The 22,255-nt window shown below is 43.8% G+C and overlaps 1 protein-coding gene across 1 annotated transcript; it reads right to left on the bottom strand.

Annotated features, from left to right (window-relative positions):
- Positions 1–19,023: 19,023 nt before the first annotated feature.
- LOC121539699 (antimicrobial peptide NK-lysin-like) lies at positions 19,024–20,592 on the bottom strand. Its single transcript, XM_041848415.2, has 5 exons — positions 20,510–20,592; positions 20,246–20,325; positions 19,736–19,819; positions 19,457–19,614; positions 19,024–19,276 (listed from the first exon to the last, which is right to left on the bottom strand). Exons 1-5 carry the CDS (start codon positions 20,556–20,558, stop codon positions 19,246–19,248), a joined length of 402 nt encoding a protein of 133 aa, XP_041704349.2. The 5' UTR covers positions 20,559–20,592; the 3' UTR covers positions 19,024–19,245.
- Between the last annotated feature and the right edge of the window lie 1,663 nt (positions 20,593–22,255).

Here is a 22,255-nt window from a genome sequence, read left to right as displayed (position 1 = left end):
AGAATGTTTAAACTTTTCCAGTGACAGTTTCTGAAAGAAAAAAAACTATAGAAAATTGTTGTAAACCTGTAAACAGATCATTTGAATTGAATAATATTTAGCATTTACTTTTTCCCGAACCTAAATATAATGCACTGTCTACTCCTCCCCAAAAATACAAATTTACAGTAGGCCCACTTACAGTGGTAGCCTATACACTTCAATGCAAAATATCAACTGTCTGCTCATCTGTTAAATTCTACTGTATATTAAAGCCGCTGCCTTTCGGATGCATAGAGCAAAATACTTGAAATAATAGCCTATCTAATAGGCCTGATTAAATGAGAGATGCGCATGGTAATTTGTTGTAGGCTAAAGATACTCCGGGAATATGAACCCATCATGACCAGAAAAGGTTTGAATCCTGGAGCCGACAAGGTGGAAAGTCTGCCGTTCTGCCTTTGAGCAAGGCAGTTAACCACCAACAACAACTGCTCCTCGGACGCAGATGACATCGATTAAGACAGCCCCCGCACCTCTCGGATTCAGAGGGGTTTGGGTTAAATGCTGAAGACACATTTCGGTTTATAAATGAGGCCCCAGACTTTCATAGCTTCACTTGCTTTCCAGCTGAGAGTATTTCCCCAGCAAATAATATAAACTACTTGAAATATTACACTAACTTTATACAAACTAACTAAGTAAATACAAATTACCTATAATAAGTAACCAGGAAAGCAGGTTGAGGATGCCCTTCCAAGGCGTTCGCTGCCGCCTTAAGCCCCTCCCACATTATATGATTGGAGGACACTTCCAGGTGGTGCAGCCATGGCATTGAAACGGCGACCAGCTCTGGGAAGAGGTCGTTGTGGAGACGGTTGCCAGACAGCTGGGTGAGTCTGGCCTGCAGTTTGAGGGCGTGGAGGAGAGGGAGGAGGGAGTCAAGCTGAGGCAACACACTGACAGAGGGACTGCCGTCCTGCACCTTACACAGACGAACCACATGCTTGTTCTCTACTGGACACACGACAAACACATACACAGCATGGATTAACAATGCACGTCAGGTGTTCAAATAACAGAAATAGTTCCTAAATCCACATTCAAGTCAATGATCTGTGATGGGTGAACCAGTCTAGTAATTATATTTCTATGTTAGAAATCATTCAATACCCAGTCGTTCACATACACGGCCTATTCAATTATGAAAAATACAAGAGAGCTCTAAATTGACTTTGGTGGAAAATTATTCCCTTGCGCCAGAGTCTGTGGCATATCTTTGACAGTTTGTTCACCTCTTTTGGACCATAATATGTCTTCATCTCCATACTGTCATCCCTAATATTAATCAACGTCTAAATATGAATCAAGACAGAATCTTGATGAATGATGTTCCGGTAATAGTCTAATCTGTCCTGCCACAGGAGTAATGTGACTTGACGCCGTGTCTCTCGCTCCGACCTGGGTTCAAATACTATTTGTTGTGCTTGATTGAGGTTGCCTGTTGCAATGGTATCAATAGGTCCAACAGTACAAACCCTGCTCTCCAAGCACTGTAGGCAGGCTAAAACAAATGCTCAAAGTACTTACATTTACGTCATTTAGCAGACGCTCTTATCCAGAGCGACTTACAAATTGGTGCATTCACCTTATAGCCAGTGGGATAACCACTTTAAAATATGTTATTATAATTTTTTTATTTTTATTTTTTTTTGGGGGGGGTAAGTAGAAGGATTACTTTATCCTATCCCAGGTATTCCTTAAAGAGGTGGGGTTTCAAGTGTCTCCGGAAGGTGGTGAGTGACTCCGCTGTCCTGGCGTCGTGAGGGAGCTTGTTCCACCATTGGGGTGCCAGAGCAGCGAACAGTTTTGACTGGGCTGAGCGGGAACTGTGCTTCCGCAGAGGTAGGGGGGCTAGCAGAACAGAGGTGGATGAACGCAATGCCTTCGTTTGGGTGTAGGAACTGATCAGAGCCTTAAGGTACGGAGGTGCCGTTCCCCTCACAGCTCCGTACGCAAGCACCATGGTCTTGTAGCAGATGCGAGCTTCAACTGGAAGCCAGTGGAGTGTGCGGAGGTGCGGGGTGACGTGAGAGAACTTGGGAAGGTTGAACACCAGACGGGCTGAGGCATTCTGGATGAGTTGTATGGGTTTAATGGCACAGGCAGGAAGCCCAGCCAACAGCGAGTTGCAGTAATCCAGACGGGAGATGACAAGTGCCTGGATTAGGACCTGTGCCGCTTCCTGTGTAAGGCAGGGTCGTACTCTCCGAATGTTGTAGAGCATGAACCTACAGTATCGGGTCACCGCCTTGATGTTAGCGGAGAACGACAGGGTGTTGTCCAGGGTCACGCCAAGGCTCTTCGCACTCTGGGAGGAGGACACAACGGAGTTGTCAACCGTGATGGCGAGATCATGGAACGGGCAGTCCTTCCTTGGGAGTAAGAGCAGCTCCGTCTTGCCGAGGTTCAGCTTGAGGTGGTGATCCGTCATCCACACTGATATGTCTGCCAGACATGCAGAGATGCGATTCGCCACCTGGTTATCAGAAGGGGGAAAGTAGAAGATTAGTTGTGTGTCGTCTGCGTAGCAATGATAGGAGAGGCCATGTGAGGATATGACAGAGCCAAGTGACTTGGTGTATAGCGAGAATAGGAGAGGGCCTAGAACTGAGCCCTGGGGGACACCAGTGGTGAGAGCACGTGGTGCGGAGACAGATTCTCGCCACGCCACTTGGTAGGAGCGACCGGTCAGGTAGGACGCAATCCAAGAGTGAGCCGCGCCGGAGATGCCCAACTCGGAGAGGGTGGAGAGGAGGATCTGATGGTTCACAGTATCAAAGGCAGCAGACAGGTCTAGAAGGACAAGAGCAGAGGAGAGAGAGTTAGCTTTAGCAGTGCGGAGAGCCTCCGTGACACAGAGAAGACCAGTCTCAGTTGAATGACCAGTCTTGAAACCTGACTGCTTTGGATCAAGAAGGTCATTCTGAGAGAGATAGCAAGAGAGTTGGCTAAAGACGGCACGCTCAAGAGTTTTGGAGAAAAAAGAAAGAAGGGATACTGGTCTGTAGTTGTTGACATCAGAGGGATTGAGTGTTGGTTTTTTGAGAAGGGGTGCAACTCTCGCTCTCTTGAAGACGGAAGGGACATAGCCAGCGGTCAAGGATGAGTTGATGAGCGAGGTGAGGTAAGGGAGAAGGTCACCGGAGATGGTCTGGAGAAGAGAGGACGGGATAAGGTCAAGCGGGCAGGTTGTTGGGCGGCCAGCCGTCACAAGTCGCAAGATTTCATCTGGAGAGAGAGGGGAGAAAGAAGTCAACGCATAGGGTAGGGCAGTGTGAGCAGGACCAGCAGTGTCATTTGACTTAACAAACGAGGATCGGATGTCGTCAACCTTCTTTTCAAAATGGTTGATGAAGTCATCCACAGAGAGGGAGGGGGGATTCAGCAGGGAGGAGAAGGTGGCAAAGAGCTTCCTAGGGTTAGAGGCAGATGCTTGGAATTTAGAGTGGTAGAAAGTGGCTTTAGCAGCAGAAACAGATGTAAATGTAGAGAGGAGGGAGTGAAAAGATGCCAGGTCCGCAGGGAGTCTAGTTTTCCTCCATTTCCGCTCGGCTGCCCGGAGCCCTGTTCTGTGAGCTCGCAATGAGTCATCAAGCCACGGAGCTGGAGGGGAGGACCGAGCCGGCCGGGAGGATAGGGGACATAGAGAGTCAAAGGATGCAGAAAGGGAGGAGAGGAGGGTTGAGGAGGCAGAATCAGGAGATTGGAGGGAGAAGGATTGAGCAGAGGGAAGAGATGATAGGATGTAAGAGGAGAGAGTAGCGGGAGAGAGAGCGAAGGTTGTGACGGCACATTACCATCTGAGTAGGGGCAGAGTGAGTAGTGTTGGAGGAGAGCGAGAGAGAAAAGGATACAAAGTAGTGGTCGGAGACATGGAGGGGAGTTGCAGTGAGATTAGTAGAAGAACAGCATCTAGTAAAGATGAGGTCAAGCGTATTGCCTGCCTTGTGAGTAGGGGGGGATGGCGAGAGAAATGAGTCAAAGGTAGACGTAGGGAGGTTGAAGTCACCCAGAACTGCGAGGGGTGAGCCATCCTCAGGAAAGGAACTTATCAAGGCGTCAAGCTCATTGATGAACTCTCCAAGGGAACCTGGAGGACGATAAATGACAAGGATGTTAAGCTTGAATGGGCTAGTGACTGTGACAGCATGGAATTCAAATGAGGAGATAGACAGATGGGTCAGGGGAAAAATAGAGAATGTCCACTTGGGAGAGATGAGGATTCCTGTGCCACCACCCCGCTGACCAGATGCTCTCGGGGTATGCGAGAACACATGGTCAGACGAGGAGAGAGCAGTAGGAGTAGCAGTGTTTTCAGTGGTAGTCCATGTTTCCGTCAGCGCCAAGAAGTCGAGGGACTGGAGGGTAGCATAGGCTGAGATTAACTCTGCCTTGTTGGCCGCAGAACGGCAGTTCCAGAGGCTGCCGGAGACCTGGAACTCCACGTGGGTGGTGCGTGCAGGGACCACCAGGTTAGAGAGGCAGCAGCCACGCAGTGTGAGGTGTTTGTATAGCCTGTGCGGAGAGGAGAGAACAGGGATAGACAGAGGCATAGTTGACAGGCTACAGAAAATGGCTACAATAATGCAAAGGAGATCGGAATGAAATGAACTAAACATCTGGGAAAGCGAGAGAGCGGGGCCTCTTGACAGATTTGAAATAGTATTTGAACCCAGGTCATCTCTCACTCTGTCTCTCTGACCTGCTGAGTGCTGTGGTGGGTCTGGGGTGACGTGGAAGGTCGGGGGTCGTCGTCGGTCTTCCTCAGAGAGGAACCCCTACTGGAGGACAACGACACTGCAGAACGAGAGAGAAAAAAACACACGTTGTTGTTCTACTGGCTACTAATGCCCCTTATAGTTTATAGTAACATTAAACATTAGTGACTCACTTACAAGTGCCTTTCAAGACACACATGGCAAGCAAAACGGAAACTTAAGTCACTCAGCAAAATTATATAAGAGAAAGAAAGAAGGAAATGAAAGGGTGGATCTGCTTGGGCTCCTTCTGTTGTTAGCTTCCATTTGGGTCCTACAGGGAATTACAGGGATGGTTGTATGTGTGTGTCATCAGTGCAGCTGCTACACACCTCTGCTAGCCATCTCAGTCTTGGTTGAGTGACGGTTCTGACTCCTGGCCCCTGATTACATCGTAGTCAAGTCCCAGCTTCCATCCTGCTCCTCCCCCACTCTCCCCTTCTTCTTTGGCTGAACATGTCATCCTCCAGCCAATCGTCTGTCAGATAATGCTCCTCAGGAACAAGCGCTGGCCTGCTATTGGACGACGAACTGCGGCTGCGATAGGTTCTGGGGATCTTGAAGGCAGGTCTTGGCACTGTGGTACTCCTCTCTGCTGGAGACAGAGGGCGCCGCAGCCTCTCTCACTTCAGGAACAGAAGAGCTTGTTTCCTGACTGGGGGGCACTTCCTGTGCAGTGGGGGCTGCTGGGAAACATAGGTGTGGGCGAACAGCCTGCAGAGGGCTGATGGCGCCGTCCAAGTCACTGTGGTCGGAGGAGCTGCTGTCATCCTGAGGAAGACAGACAGACAAGCAGACAGAGACAGACATACAGATTATTTGTCAATAGGTACAGTGCCTCAGTTCTAAAACTGCCTCACAACAAGTGACTCTTGATGACTTCAACAAGGAATAAAACACCTCCAGACCTGCTGCGCTTGTCTTAGTACATACTGACAGATTCTATTACAGTCTGAAAGTGTTGGGTCATTGAGAATTGGTTTGATTTGAAACCAATTACATGTGACTCGTTTCAGGAAATTAGGCTTATGTCACGCGTCACTACTTCACTGGACAGGCATTTGAACGGAAACATTTATTTTTTATCAAAATGAGTTTTTGGGGCAGAAATGCCTTCTGGAACATGCAAACTTTCATGTGCCTTCATAACAAACTTGTATGCCATCTGTAAATACAAATAAAATAGTTAAATTATGAGTATAGTTGGTTTAGCCACGGAAAAAGACAGGAACCTTCCCGCTAGTCATGATTGGCTGAGATAATGGATGGGCTGGACATTACCTTTTAATAATTTTGCAGACGCTCTTATCCAGAGCGACTTACAGTTAGTGAGTGCATACATGTTTAGTTTTTTTGTTTGTTTTTCATACTTGCCCCCCGTGGGAATCGAACACACAACCCTGGCGTTGCAAGCGCCATGGTCTACCAACTGAGCTACATGGGGCCTGCAGAGAGAGGAGTTCATAGCACGCTTCTGTCTATAACATGAGCTGCTCAGTATGTGTAGGTAATCCTTTCTAACGCTGTTATTTTGAAAGATATCACGAAGATCTGCATAATTCTTGCTAATGCACTCCACTTTCTGGAGGACCGAGTTTTGAAATCAGTGGAATGCCCGGTGGAAGCAGAGCATGACAGCTAAGGATATGTAGAAAATTCTGCCGTTTGATTGCAAATAATGCGAAGGGAGTCGAAAAGAGAACACAAAGAAGAAGGCTGTTGTGTAAAACACCTGCTTCTGACGCAGCCCACACATTTTTTTAATATGCAGATGACACCACTGTTGTGGGTTTCCTCCACCCAGACCAAGCCTCGCTTCAAGGTTGACAGAGAAACTGCAAAATTCGTCCAGTGTTGCGCAGATAACTTTCTTGAAATAAACATTAAGAAAACAAAAGAGATGGAAATTGATTTCAGAACGAACAAAACTCCACTACCTCCTACGAAGATCAATGGGGAATCAGTCGATAGAGTGCCCACATATACAGTGGGGAGAACAAGTATTTGATACACTGCCAATTTTTTAGGTTTTCCTACTTACAAAGCATGTAGAGGTCTGTAATTTTTATCATAGGTACACTTCAACAGTGAGAGACGGAATCTAAAACAAAAATCCAGAAAATCACATTGTATGATTTTTATGTAATTAATTTGCATTTTATTGCATTTACATTTAGCAGACGCTCTTATCCAGAGCGACTTACAGTTAGTGAATACATTTTTATTTTTTTTATACTGGCCCCCCGTGGGAATCGAACCCACAACCCTGGCGTTGCAAACGCCATGCTCTATCAACTGAGCTACATCCCTGCCGGCCATTCCCTCCCCTACCCTGGACGACGCTGGGCCAATTGTGCGCCGCCCATGAGTCTCCCGGTCGCGGCCGGCTGCGACAGAGCCTGGATTCGAACCAGGATCTCTAGTGGCACAGTTAGCACTGCGATGCAGTGCCTTAGACCACTGCGCCACTCAGGAGTTGCATGACATAAGTATTTGATACATCAGAAAAGCAGAACTTAATATTTGGTACAGAAACCTTTGTTTGCAATTACAGAGATCATACGTTTCCTGTAGGTCTTGACCAGGTTTGCACACACTGCAGCAGGGATTTTGGCCCACTCCTCCATACAGACCTTCTCCAGATCCTTCAGGTTTCGGGGCTGTCACTGGGCAATACAGACTTTCAGCTCCCTCCAAAGATTTTCTATTGGGTTCAGGTCTGGAGACTGGCTAGGCCACTCCAGGACCTTGAGATGCCTCTTACGGAGCCACTCCTTAGTTGCCCTAGCTGTGTGTTTCGGGTCGTTGTCATGCTGGAAGACCCAGCCACGACCCATCTTCAATGCTCTTACTGAGGGAAGGAGGTTGTTGGCCAAGATCTCACGATATATGGCCCCATCCATTCTACCCTCAATACGGTGCAGTCGTCCTGTCCCCTTTGCAGAAAAGTATCCCCAAAGAATGATGTTTCCACCTCCATGCTTCACGATTGGGATGGTGTTCTTGGGGTTGTACTCATCCTTCTTCTTCCTCCAAACACGGCGAGTGGAGTTTAGACCAAAAAGCTCTATTTTTGTCTCATCAGACCACATGACCTTCTCCTATTCCTCCTCTGGATCAACGAGATGGTCATTGGCAAACTTCAGACGGGCCTGGACATGCGCTGGCTTGAGCAGGGGGACCTTGCGTGCGCTGCAAGATTTTAATCCATGACGGCGTAGTGTGTTACTAATGGTTTTCTTTGAGACTGTGGTCCCAGCTCTCTTCAGGTCATTGACCAGGTCCTGCCGTGTAGTTCTGGGCTGATCCTCACCTTCCTCATGATCATTGATGCCCCACGAGGTGAGATCTTGCATGGAGCCCCAGACCGAGGGTGATTGACCGTCATCTTGAACTTCTTCCATTTTCTAATAATTGCGCCAACAGTTGTTGCCTTCTCAACAAGCTGCTTGCCTATTGTCCTGTAGCCCATCCCAGCCTTGTGCAGGTCTACAATTTTATCCCTGATGTCCTTACACAGCTCTCTGGTCTTGGCCATTGTGGAGAGGTTGGAGTCTGTTTGATTGAGTGTGTGGACAGGTGTCTTTTATACAGGTAACGAGTTCAAACAGGTGCAGTTAATACAGGTAATGAGTGGAGAACAGGAGGGCTTCTTAAAGAAAAACTAACAGGTCTGTGAGAGCCGGAATTCTTACTGGTTGGTAGGTGATCAAATACTTATGTAATGCAATAAAATGCAAATTAATTACTTTAAAATCATACAATGTGATTTTCTGGATTTTTGTTTTAGATTCCGTCTCACAGTTGAAGTGTACCTAAGTATGTAAGTAGGAAAACCTGCAAAATCGGCAGTGTATCAAATACTTGTTCTCCCCACTGTAACTACCTGGGAATCGAAATAGACAATAAACTGAAATTCAATGACTGTGCCATTGCAAAGATAAAGATATTGTAACAGACAATGTTTTTTTTTTTTACACAAACATAACCATTATAATGTCGATCGCCATATCTTACAGATGTTCTATAAATCTGTCCTGCAGGGTGTGCTGTTCTTTGGTCTGAAATGCTTGTTTGGAAACATACGAGTGGAAGACCAAGTCAAGCTTCAGTGCTTGATTAAGACTGCGGGAAGGATAATTGCTATAGAACAAGAATCAGCCACCAACCTGTACACAAAACTCATCCTCCTAAAACTTGAAAGCATTTTACAGGACAGTACTCCTCCCCTTCACTCAAAATTCAGTCACAACAGCAGCCGGACAAGGGGAAAGAGACTTCTTCAAAATAAAATTCAAACAGATAGATATGGAGACTATTTTATTCCAACAGCCATTAGGCTGTATAATAGATAGTCTGTTAGTCCCTCCAGTATACAGCATATTGTACTTTCTCTTTAGATGTGTAGCTATAGCACTTTGAATGAATTCTATTGTGTAGTTTCTGTGTTTTCATGTTTTATGTACATTCTTTTTAAGCACATGAATCTGAACCTGTCTCCGGATTACATCTTCAAACTAAGGGCAACCATGGCATCCATGACAGAGAGGGAGAAGCGTTCATCCGTGTATACGGGTAAGAGAGTCTAGCTAGCTACATTTTCAGATATTATATGTTTCAAATTTTGTCAGAAAGTCGTTTTCATTGCAAGTTAAAGCGTACTATTAGCTAGCTAGCTAATGATAGCTGGCTGTCTGGCTAGCTAACGTTACGTGTATGATCTGTGTAGTAATATTATTTGTATCGCCGAGCCATTTGCATTTCTAGTTATAGCCTAATGTTAGGCTATATGAACCTAATGAACCTAGCTAGTTGGTTAGCTTTAGCTACCAGCAGATTCATGCAGGGTAGTAACATTATGAGTTGGGATTATGGTTAATTATTTAGATTGCTAGCTGGCTACATGTCTAAACAAACGACTCCACTATGCAAGTAACCATATCACTATACTGTTTGCACCTTCTGTATCCTGTGCGTGTGACAAATACATTTTGAGTGTGCGTTTACCAGAGACTATAACCTGCACTAAAGTCAAATTAGGATATAACGTTAGGCCAACGAGACAGTGTTCAAATTCAAAAAATTATCCAGTAGAATGCCCTGCATTTATTTCATCACACTCACAACCATAAGCTATTTTCTGTAATTAGCTTGCTATTAACTTGTATATAATGATCTTGTAGTGAGTTTATTTTCCTGTAATAATGAACGCAAATTAGCTAAAGTTAAGATGTTGTCAGCTATATATTATGGTCATTACTTGAACTGGCTAGACAGCTAACTTAACATTAGCTAGCTAGCTATCAAGCTAGAAACGATCCAAAACATTGTTTAGAAAGTTGCTTTTAGTTGCCTGGTTTGCTAGACTGACATATACTAAATTCATTTTTAAACGGATGGATTTATTGTTGTTAAAATACACCAGTTATGCTATTTTGGCCACCAGGCTGCCATTTTTCTGTTTCTACTTTTTCATAACGACAACGACAAGTCTGATGTCGGACGACAATAGAATGTTCATGATGTCACTGCAACTGTCTACAGACATGTCAATAGCCATAGTATAAACCAGCCTTTAGTCTGGAAATCTTTGTTTAGTACACTACCATTATAGCACATGGCCTCACATGTGAATCCTTAAAGAGATGGGCGGGGCTAAGGCTTAAGAGGGTGAGAACAATGATGAATAGTTGTAGACAAAGAAGAGCTCTCCAGTAGGTGTACCAAAACATTCAAGGGCCATTTTCTCAAAAGTGGGGTTACAAGTTTATTAACTTTCAAAGCAGAATTACTTTCCCATTGTTCCTCTAGTTCTGAGTCTCTACTTTTATCCAATGTAAAAAACACAATTTCAAATGCTGCTACATGAGACCGAATCGAGCCGGTCGGTCACATATTAAACTTGAAATCCCTGCAAGCTCCTGCACGTCATTTCTAGCTGACACCTTTGCTAACAGGTATTGTGTTCATTCAAAACATGCACAAGACAGTTCACAGAATTGTCAATTTAAAGAAATGTATCCAATTTATTCATCACTACATTTCACTAACATTAAATAGTTAATCCTGAGATTCTTACCTTTGCCTTGTTTCGGCAGTCTCGTCCAGATCATCATGGCATTTGTAGTTCTTTACAATAGCCACGTTAGCAGCTAATTAGCATTTCATTTTTGGGGGGTAAATACAGGCGAATATATTGATAAGTCACCTTGTCGTAGAGAGATTTTCATGGTTATGAAAATGTCAAGCCAGGGTAAGCCTACATGAAACACAGCCCTTATTTTAAGTATTTCTAAAATTCCCTATGGGAAAAATGAATACTGGAAAAACGATTGGAACCATTTCCCTGTTTGACCACTAGGTTTTATGGGTATTATGACTTATACTGTGGTACTCTATCAAACAGCTGGCTGTCCTGTAGAGCGTCAAAGAGCGTGGGGGGGGCAGCAGGGACTGTGGAACAGAAAGAGTAGGGTCCTAATCCAGGCACTTGTCATCTCCCGTCTGGATTACTGCAACTCGCTGTTGGCTGGGCTCCCTGCCTGTGCCATTAAACCCCTACAACTCATCCAGAACGCTGCAGCCCGTCTGGTGTTCAACCTTCCCAAGTTCTCTCATGTCACCCCGCTCCTCCGCACACTCCACTGGCTTCCAGTTGAGGCTCGCAACTACTACAAGACCATGGTGCTTGCCTACAGAGCTGTGAGGGGAACGGCACCTCCTTACCTTCAGGCTCTGATCAGACCCTACACCCAAACGAGGGCACTATGTTCATCCACCTCTGGCCTGCTAGCTCCCCTACCTCTACGGAAGCACAGTTCCCGCTCAGCCCAGTCAAAGCTATTCGCTGCTCTGGCACCCCAATGGTGGAACAAGCTCCCCCATGACGCCAGGACAGCGGAGTCACTGACTACCTTCCGGAGACACTTGAAACCCTACCTCTTTAAGGAATACCTGGAATAGTATAAAGTAATCCTTCTTCCCCCACCCCCCATAAAAAATAAATAAAAAAAGTGGTTGTCCCACTGGCTATCATAAGTTGAATGCACCAATTTGTAAGTCGCTCTGGATAAGAGCGTCTGCTAAATGATGTAAATGTAAATGTAGAAACATTAACTACACAGCAGAACTGTTAATGTCCTTACAGTAACAGACATGTATATAGTGGGACACGCATTCTTTTCTGGAAATTAAGCGGATTTTACACCTCAAAAACGGTGTGTGAGTGAGGAATAAACATCAGTAAAACTACTTGAATATTCAGCAGGGTTGGGGTCAATTCCATTTTAATTCCAGTCAATTCAGGAAATACACTGACATTTCAATTCCAAAATACCCTGATATACAGGCCAAATATTCGACCCAGTTTCAAACTCAATATGATTGGCTGGACCTTGGCTATGGGTGGGGCTGGTTGCCAAGTGGGAGGGCTTATGCCCTCCAAGGCCCACCCATGGCTGCACCCCTGCCCAGTCATGTGAATTCCATAGATTAGGGTCTAATTTATTTATTTCAATTGACTGATTTCCTTCTATGAACTGTAACTCAGTAAAATCTTTGAAATTGTTGCATGTTGCGTTTTTATATTTTTGTTCAGTATATAATACCAGACAAACCATCAAAAGCAAAGCCATCATTGGCAGATTTGGCACTTACCCGACTGACTTTCTTCTGCCTCTAGAGACCATCTTGTCATACTCCTCTAGATCGTTGTCTACGGAAAGGCAAGAGAAAGCATATCAGAAATAATCTGCCAAAGCAGTGCCAATTTCCCTAACTTTATTCAGCAACATGCTGTACGCTAAGCTAAATTATTTATTAAACTGAGGCAACAGGTGTTATTCTGTCATATAACCCCCACCCCCGAGAAGCTAGCCATGTTTTCAGCACTCACCTCTGATAGAGAAAGAGAGAGAGAGAGAGAGAGAGAGAGAGAGAGAGAGAGAGCGAATGAGAGAAATAATTGAAAATGGAATAGAAAAAGTCTAGTGTAAATAACCTGTGGTTTCTGCTGTCTGTAGAATATAACATTTAATCTACATAGGCCCAGTGCTTTTCATTGTATAGACAAAACACTTAGTGGTGAATCCCTATGGTGAGCTCAGTGACAGTGGACCACTCCCTACCTGTAGTTTGGGTTGGCCAGCCCCCTCTGCACAGCGCAGGGCCATGTAGTAGCTACAGTCCACATCCTCCATGGTCCTCCCTCTCTCCTCCTGGGCCACGGCCATGTTAAGCCACGTGTTACACTCCTGACACACACACAAAATGGGATACTGTATGTGAGCGTGGATTAAAAGCAAGCTCAGCCAATGCAGATATGGATAGTGTGCACCAAAATAAACCTTTCTATGTGACAAGTCATCAGACTAAGCCCCATACTGTCCAGGCCTGAATCCCCTTTCAAGGAGCGGGACCCTAACCTTGTAAGAAATCTTATGAGATTATGCTTATAAGAAATCCCGCTATACCCTCCGACGAACCATCAAACAGGCAAAGAGTCAATACAGGACTAAGACTGAATCGTACTACACTGGCTCTGATGCTTGTCGGATGTGGCAGGGCTTGAAAACTATTACAGTTGTCACCCTCCATTTGGCAAATCTGACCATAACTCTATCCTCCTGATTCCTGCTTATAAGCAAAAACTAAAGCAGGAAGAACCAGTCGCTCGGTTAATAAAAAAGTGGTCAGATGACGCAGATGCTAAGCTACAGGACTGTTTTGCTAGCACAGACTGGAATATGTTCCGGGATACTTCAGATAGCATTGAGGAGTACACCACATCAGTCACTGGCTTCATCAATAAGTGCATCGATGACGTGGTCCCCACAGTGACCGTACGTACATACCCCAACTAGAAGCCATGGATTACAGGCAACATCCGCACTGAGCTAAAGGGTAGAGCCGCCGCTTTCAAGGAGCGGGACCCTAACCCGAATGCTTATAAGAAATCCCGCTATACCCTCCGACGAACCATCAAACAGGCAAAGAGTCAATACAGGACTAAGACTGAATCGTACTACACTGGCTCTGATGCTTGTCGGATGTGGCAGGGCTTGAAAACTATTACAGACTACAAAGGGAAGCACAGCCGCGAACTGCCCAGTGACACAAGCCTACCAGACGAGCTAAATCACTTCTATGCTCGCTACGAGGCAAGCAACACTGAAGTATGCATGAGAGCATCAGCTGTTCCGGATGACTATGTGATCACGCTCTCCGTAGCCGATGTGAGTAAGACTTTTAAGCAGGTCAACATTCACAAGGCCGCAGGGCCAGACGGATTACCAGGACGTGTACTCCGAGCATGTGCTGACCAACTGGCAAGTGTCTTCACTGACATTTTCAACATGTCCCTGACTGAGTCTGTAATACCAACATGTTTCAAGCAGACCACCATAGTCCCTGTGCCCAAGGACACTAAGATAACCTGCCTAAATGACTACCGACCCGTAGCACTCACGTCTGTAGCCATGAAGTGCTTTGAAAGGCTGGTCATGGCTCACATCAACACCATTATCCCAGAAACCCTAGACCCACTCCAATTTGCACACTGCTCCAACAGATCCACTGATGATGCAATCTCAATTGCACGCCACACTGCCCTTTCCCACCTGGACAAGAGGAACACCTACGTGAGAATGCTATTCGTTGACTACAGCTCAGCGTTCAACACTATACTAAACACCTCCCTCTGCAACTGGATCCTGGACTTCCTGACGGGCAGCCCCCAGGTGGTACGGGTAGGTAACAACACGTCTGCCACGCTGATCCTCAACACAGGGGCCCCTCATGGGTGCGAGCTCAGTCCCCTCCTGTACTCCCTGTTCACCCATGACTGCATGGCCAGGCACGACTCCAACACCATCATTAAGTTTGCCGACGACACAACAGTGGTAGGCCTGATCACCGACAACGATGAGACAGCCTATAGGGAGGAGGTCAGAGACCTGGCCGTGTGGTGCCAGGATAACAACCTCTCCCTCAATGTGATCAAGACAAAGGAGATAATTGTGGACTACAGGAAAAGAAAGAGGACTGAGCACGCCCCCATTCTCATCGACGGCGCTGTAGTGGAACAGGTTGAGAGCTTAAAGTTCCTTGGTGTCCACATCACCAACAAACTATCATGGTCCAAACACACTAAGACAGTCGTGAAGAGGGCACGACAAAACCTATTCCCCCTCAGGAGACTGAAAAGATTTGGCATGGGTCCTCAGATCCTCAACAAGTTCTACAGCTGCACCATCGAGAGCATCCTGACTGGTTGCATCACCGCCTGGTATGGCAACTGCTCGGCCTCCGACCGCAAGGCACTACAGAGGGTAGTGCGTACGGCCCAGTACATCACTGGGGCCAAGCTTCCTGCCATCCAGGACCTCTATACAAGGTGGTGTCAGAGGAAGGCCCTAAAAATTGTCAAAGACTCAAGCCACCCTATTCATAGACTGATCTCTCTGCTACCGCACAGCAAGCGGTACCGGAGCGCCAAGTCTAGGTCCAAAAGGCTTCTCAACAGCTTCTACCCCCAAGCCATAAGACTCCTGAACAGCTAATCATGGCTACCCGGACTATTTGCACTGTAAGTAAGCATTTCACTGTAATGTCTACACCTGTTGTATTCGGCGCATGTGGCAAATACAATTTGATTGGATTAGATTAGTGAGCATTTCTCCTTTGTCAAGATGATCCATCCAAATAACAGGTGTGGCATATCATGAAGTTGATTAAACAGCATGATCATTACATAGGTGCACCTTGTGCTAGGGGACAATCAAAGGCCACTCTAAAATGTGCAGTTGTGTCACACAACACAATGCCACACGTCTCAAGTTGAGGGAACTTGCAATTTGCATGCTGACTGCAGGATTGTCCACCAGAGCTGTTGCCAGAAAATTGAATGTTAATTTCTCTACCATAAGCCGCCTCCAACATCGTTTTAGGGAATTAAGGCTGTGTGTCCAACCGACCTCACAACCACAGACCAAATGTAACCACGGCAGCGCAAGACCTCCACATCCGGCTTCTTCACCTGCGGGATTGTCTGTGACCAGGCACACGGACAGTTGATGAAACTGAGGAGTACTTCTGTCTGTAATAAAGCCCATTTGTGGGGAAAACGTATTCTGATTGGCGCCCCTGCCCAGTCAAGTGAAATCCATAGATTAGGGCCTAAAGAATGTATTTCAATTGACTGATTTCCTGCTATGAACTGCAACTCAGTAAAACCTTTAAAATTGTTGCATGTTGCGTTTATATTTTTGTTCAGTATATTATCATTTGTTCTGATTTCTCTGGTAGCTGCAGCACCCTCAGCACACCTACATGCCGCTCCTATGGCAGAGGTGGTGTTTGTTTTGGTTCTACAAAGCTGTTGTGTCCATCATAACGTTAAACAATCAATGAATTGCATTCATTCTTGCAACATGCGATCAATTATCAGTTAAAAACATGCATTTTTATTATCTATGCTTCCAGCGCGCAGATGATAGACAGCTCGTGTTCGGAGCACGTCTCTAGAGCCGCTGAACCAGTGGAGCGTGTATTAAGCAGGTCAAATGAACGACTAAAATGAAGGAGTCCCTCAGAAAAACGAATCATGACAGTCGTTCGTGAAGTGCACATCACTATCAGTTATCAGACAGATAATGGTATTAACCCAGCAGACGATCTCCCACATCCACACAAACAAGGTAATTATCACGTGCCTTAATTATGTCTTCGTGTGTAATGTAGCCTTATCAGTAAATCTCACCATCGTTGGACGGGTGCATCAGATGGGGTTAAACTCATAGCAGGCAGGCATCTCTCTCGCTCTAGCTCCCTTCAGCTTCAACCAACCAGAAGCTGCAGATCGTTCTTCGTTTGCGGAGCCTTTAATATATATATTTTTAAAGCACTTTTTCCACCCTGTTAGTTTGTTGTAATTATCCATTTAAGAAAACAAGCCCTTCCTACAAGGACACCCCATTCAGGAAGTGTCATAATTTCTTTGCTGTGAAAACAATGGTGCAAAGCTAAATAAATATAAACACTCAGTTGTATCTATTGTTCCATGTTTCATGTTGTTAGTCCCACTCATACATTTCCACCCTGTTAGGCTAAATTATAGAGAAAATTAACAAAACGTCAGTGTTCACCATTATGTTAGCTCAGTCTTGTTCATTCGCCGAGCTATGGCTAATTAGGCTTCAAATTTCCACTCTGTTAGGTTCCACCCTTTTAGGAGTATGCACCCAAGAGGTTGGAATAAACCATGCCTGAGCTTGTCCTTTTTCTGATAGAATACAAAAAATAAATATGTTATTTTCCCAAAAAAGTTATGAGGACCAAATTTGTAGGAATGACCCAGCTGGGAATCAGCTGGCTTAAAATGCTACAGGTTGAGAGCCAGGTTGAAGCAAAGCTTCCTGGAGTCTGCTGGGCGTGTAAGTGGGTCCTGAGGAAGGTTAAGAACATGATGCCTAAACAGAGGACAATTAAGGTGACAAACAGAATGACATCTGACGCCCACACCATTCTCAGAAAAGCTGCTTTTTAACATACTTAATTAAAACATTTTGAAAGGAAAACTATTTTACTCATATTGTAATTAACTATAAGTCATATTTCATAGAAATCTGGAAACACTGGACAGTTACTTTAAGCCACCTACCAAGCAATCAAGATTAATCTGATAATCACTCTGGTTTTAATGGATCCTACATGATGCAGGGCTTGTAACCAATCTGTGTTAGCCCTCAAGGCTGTTGAAATGTGTGGTAAATAGGCCTGTAGGTTTAAGAATGTATGAGCCTTCATAATGTCTTAAGGTTTACAATATTTTAATGTGTTTCTACTCTACAGGAAAATATCAAACAACAGCTGGAGGCCATTTGTGATCGAATTGGCTTCCTCCAATCTTTGTGCAAAAAATGCGTGGATAAGTTTATCAGTGTGATGCTGCTGACTGAATAACTTTTCAACTACGGATAGTTTTTCGCTAACATTAAGCTCTGCAAGTGAGTACTGTAAAAATACATTATTGTTCAACGTAATTTGTGAAAGGGGTGGAAATAGCTTTTCATCAGAGAGGCATGGTACCATAGTAGCAATGTCATGTTTGATTTAATTGATTGTATGGAGTCTCTCTATAATTCATATTTCTATACATTTTTCAGACTAAAGCCCTTGCTGAATGTCATTTAAAGTAACGGTACAGTGAAAATATAACTTTAAAAAGTTCATATTCTATTAACTCATACCCAAATAATGTTGTTGACTCATCCTATACTTGTATTTGTAGCAAAAGCATAAATTGGAAAATAAAACACTTAAAAAAAAACATCTCAAACTTGTATCTCAAACAGACCGTTTAAAAAATTCTTGCTATTTCCTCATAGAACATGATGTCATCTCCCTGAGGAGGATGAGCTGGCCAATCAGTGGTCTACTTGCGTTAAAATGTGTAATGACCGGTATACGCCCACACCATTCACAGAAAAGCAGCTTTTTAACATAACTAATTAAACATTTTTGTGAAAACTATTTCACTCATATTGTTATTAATTATAAGTCATATTTAATAGAAATCTGGAAACACTGGACAGTTACTTTTTGGATTATTTACTTTAAACCACCTTCCAAACAATCACAATTTTTTTACAAAAACTGAGATTCTATGTAAAAAAGGTAGCCAAAATGCCAACATGAGTTCCTAGACATTTTAATGAAATGCTGTATCATCAAAGAAAAAAATATTATGATATGTTAATCAGTAAAAATTCTAATTAGATACATTTCTAGAGTTATGTTAGAGGTGTCAAAGAAGACTTGGAGTTGGACTCTATCAAATGAGGTTTATTTTTTGCCCGGCCAAAAAGTTCGCACAAACAAAATGTAAACAAACATGCAACATTCTCAACATTTTGGACTAAAATAGCAAAAGGTTTACATTTGTACATGATACAAAATGTACTGCAATTTAAGAATGACACATGCATTATTATAAACCGCATCAATCGAACCCTGGATGCTGATTGGCTGAAATCCGTGGTATATGAGACAATATACAACGGGTATGACGCAAAACAACTTACTTACAGTTCTAATTACATTGGTAACCTGTTTATAATAGCAACAAGGCACCTCGGGGGTTTGTGGTATAGGGCAATTATACCACAGCTAAGGGCTGTATCCAGGCGTTGCGTGGTGCAAAAGAACAGTCCTTAGCCATGGTAAATTGGCCATATACCACACTCCCTCTGGCCTTATTGCTTAATTATAATACATGTTCCCAAAACATTATTTCAGAACATAATCATTCCAACAATTTGATCATCCATTTATATGCTTGTGTTGTGACTAGTTTGAAAAAGAAAGAGCAAGAGGCTGGCAGCATAGCATTGTCTTGACAACAGAACATCCATCTTCTCACTTTGGAATCTGGATACTGGCTGCTTGGTCAGTAGCTCAGGTCCAAAACTTCCTTTGGTCTAAAGATACACAAAAAGACCACATGAGTGGAAGATCAGAAGACATAACCCCACATTTTCATATTAATGAATACATTCTACTCAATAGTGTTTCAAGTAACAAGCACAATTATCATCGCTATACTCTTTAGTTGTCTGAACAGTGACTTAAGGGTATGTCGAACGGTTTCTTGTACTCACTTGCAGGCCTTAATGTTAACGCAGATGGTCCTCACATCATCGCTTGTGCTAAGCTCCTCAATCAGCACCCACAAGTGTTTTTTCACCAGGCCTTTACACATAGATTTTAGGAAGCCAACATTATCGCAAACGGACAATAGCTTCTGCTTTAGCTCCTCCTATTGACGAGAAATCATCATCAACATCAGTTGACATTTTCAGGGAAATATCACAGTAAATAATCAATAGTGCAATTTCATGAAGAGACACTCTTATGGATTGTAATGCTATGGTAGCTACCGGGCTAGAGGAAGTGGAGATGGATTTCTTCACTTTGTTCAGTGCCCACTTACACACCCAGCAGGTTCCCTTTAGCTGTTGCTCCTTTGGAAAGCACAAACAGACAAGAAAGTACATGGTAAAACAATTATAATAATCTGTCGCTGTGCCCCTGAGCAAGGCACTTAACCCTAATTGTTTCAGGGGCTCTGTACAAAGGCGATCCTGGCCGCGACGAAACTCCCTGCGGGTGTCTTACACACTTAAGACAAATATAAGCACCCCCCAAATTATTATTATTGATTAAATTATGGTGTGATGTATTCAGTGTTATGGTTTAAGTACATTTGAATATGTAATGTGAGTGTGAAAAAGTCTGTTTGGACAATAGTTTCTTCAGTCAATGTATGTCTTTAATTACATTTACGTCTATGGTTAAGTGCTGTTGCACAGTAGCAGGTTGAGTATTACAATAGGAAGTTGGAGAAATGTCTGCTAGTCCATAACATTTTGACCATAGCATACTATTACCATGTGCTTTTCCGGCTGTGCTTCCACTACTTCCTGGTCATCAGGGTCAACCTCTTGGCATTGCCCATGGATCTCCCAAACTGTGAAGAAAAAATGATACAACAGTCACTCCCATGATGGGTCCTTTACTTGAATTGTACTGAAACCAAAGGTGAACTTGGAGTTGATTTAGGCCCCCCTACCCACAGTTCCCCTTGCACCCTGACCCAATGTATGTGCTGCATATACAGTAGTTACTACTTGAGTTAACAAATGAAATCTTACCTGAACAAGCCAGCAGACAGAGGGCAAGGAGGAACAGAGATGTCTTCATGATTTGCGGTGGTAGAGATGTGAAGAGTAAAGTCGTGTTGGGGTTTGGTAAAGAGACTTAGGAATCAGACAAGCCCTTTTATACATAGAGGCCCCTCTATCTACAGCCCCCTGTACAAACCCCACCTACGACCTATTGATAGTACATCTCACATTGACCACAACACACAAACCTTACAAGTAAACAGGATGTTACTTGGAAGGATGTCATCTTTTCTAGTGGTTTAGTATATACTGATGAGGAGTAATCTTCATATAACCTTTTTCCATCTATCCAAAGTCTGATCTTCATTTTAATTTCATTTTAATTAGTTAATTACAGATTAAGCCATGTACTGTATGTAATGGAAAGAGCAGGTGTTCTTAATGTTTTGTACACTCAGTGTATGTTTTCAGCAGAATACAACCCATTGACATATTGATTAAAACTTGTTCAGCTAGCTTAGAAGTGATACATTTAGGGCTATATCTACTAGCCTAACATATGGAGTTGTTTTAAGATAGTAATAACATGGACCATTTAGCTATTCTAATTTGTATTTTAGGACACCTGTAGGCATATGAAAAATATGAAAAAATTATTTGATGAAGCATTACATTTGCCCCTACTGCTATAGAAACCCATTGTATAACACAACAATAAATTGCAAAATAAATCAAAAGGACGTATGTTTTGAAGTGTCTGAAATGCATCTGAGCGATATAGGAAAGCTCAGGATAACATCAGGGACAAAACAAACAGAGAACGCATTTACACTGCTTCAGAGTCCAATGGTGGCGAGCTTTACACAACTCCAGCCAACGCTTGGCATTGTGCATGATGATCTTAGGCTTGTGTGCGGCTGCTGTCCATGGAAAACCATTTCAAAATGCTGTTTTCCAGACATCGACTCTAGGGGATTTAATTAAGAAATGACACCACATTCCAACTTCTTGTTGCAAGCCATTCTAGTGATCCTGACAATAAGTCAAACACTACTGAGAATGATCGTATGTACACAAGGGGTTTTATTGAGAAATTAACAAGACCAGAAAAGTTTAAATAATACTTTCAGTAATGCTTCAATTAAATTTAAGAATTCGATTCCTCCTAGTCCTAAACCAGTTGGATATAAATGTAATGTAAAGCTAAGATATGGCAGTATATTCCTCAAATAAACAGTCAACAATGTATAGCCCATGTGTATCCCTTGTGTAGGCCATGACGATCATTATTGAATTTGCTAATATGGTTATTGTATGTTTGTTTTATGTCTCGGCTAATCAAATTTCCCTACAGGGATTAAAAAGTATAATGTATTCTAATCTAATCTAATTGAAAGTAAAGATCAGTCCCTCCAGAATTCCGCATATTATGCGAGGGCTTGTAATTTGATGAATCACCACACTATTTTTGCTAGCTACAGATTGTAACACCAGATAATGTCTCTCAATCAATGAGAGAAGATTTGAAAAAGACAAAGATGGTGGTGTACACATTGTTGGATTCATTCATGGAGCAAGGTCCTCCGAAACACGACCCTGCCGCACCGCACCGCTTGTTGACACACTGCTGGTTTAACCCTGAAGCACCAATGTGTCGGAGGAAACACCGTACAACTGGCGACCAAAGTCAGCTTGCAGGAGCACGGCCCGCCACAAGGAGTCGCTAGAGCGCGATGGGACAAGGAAATCCTGGCCGGCCAAACCTTCCCCTAA

Source organism: Coregonus clupeaformis, unplaced genomic scaffold (assembly GCF_020615455.1).
Source record: "Coregonus clupeaformis isolate EN_2021a unplaced genomic scaffold, ASM2061545v1 scaf0553, whole genome shotgun sequence".
Lineage (NCBI taxonomy): Eukaryota > Metazoa > Chordata > Actinopteri > Salmoniformes > Salmonidae > Coregonus > Coregonus clupeaformis.
This window is presented reverse-complemented; position numbering and strand designations above follow the sequence as displayed.

Bases quoted from the DNA above. Each gene is read 5' to 3' on its own strand.
- LOC121539699 (XM_041848415.2), bottom strand. From the start codon at position 20,558: ATGAAGACATCTCTGTTCCTCCTTGCCCTCTGTCTGCTGGCTTGTTCA. The intron at 19,615-19,735 runs GTAGCTACCATA...TCTCGTCAATAG, and splicing joins TCTCCACTTCCTCTAGCCCG to GAGGAGCTAAAGCAGAAGCT. The intron at 19,277-19,456 runs GTGAGTACAAGA...GTGTATCTTTAG, and splicing joins GTTAACATTAAGGCCTGCAA to ACCAAAGGAAGTTTTGGACC.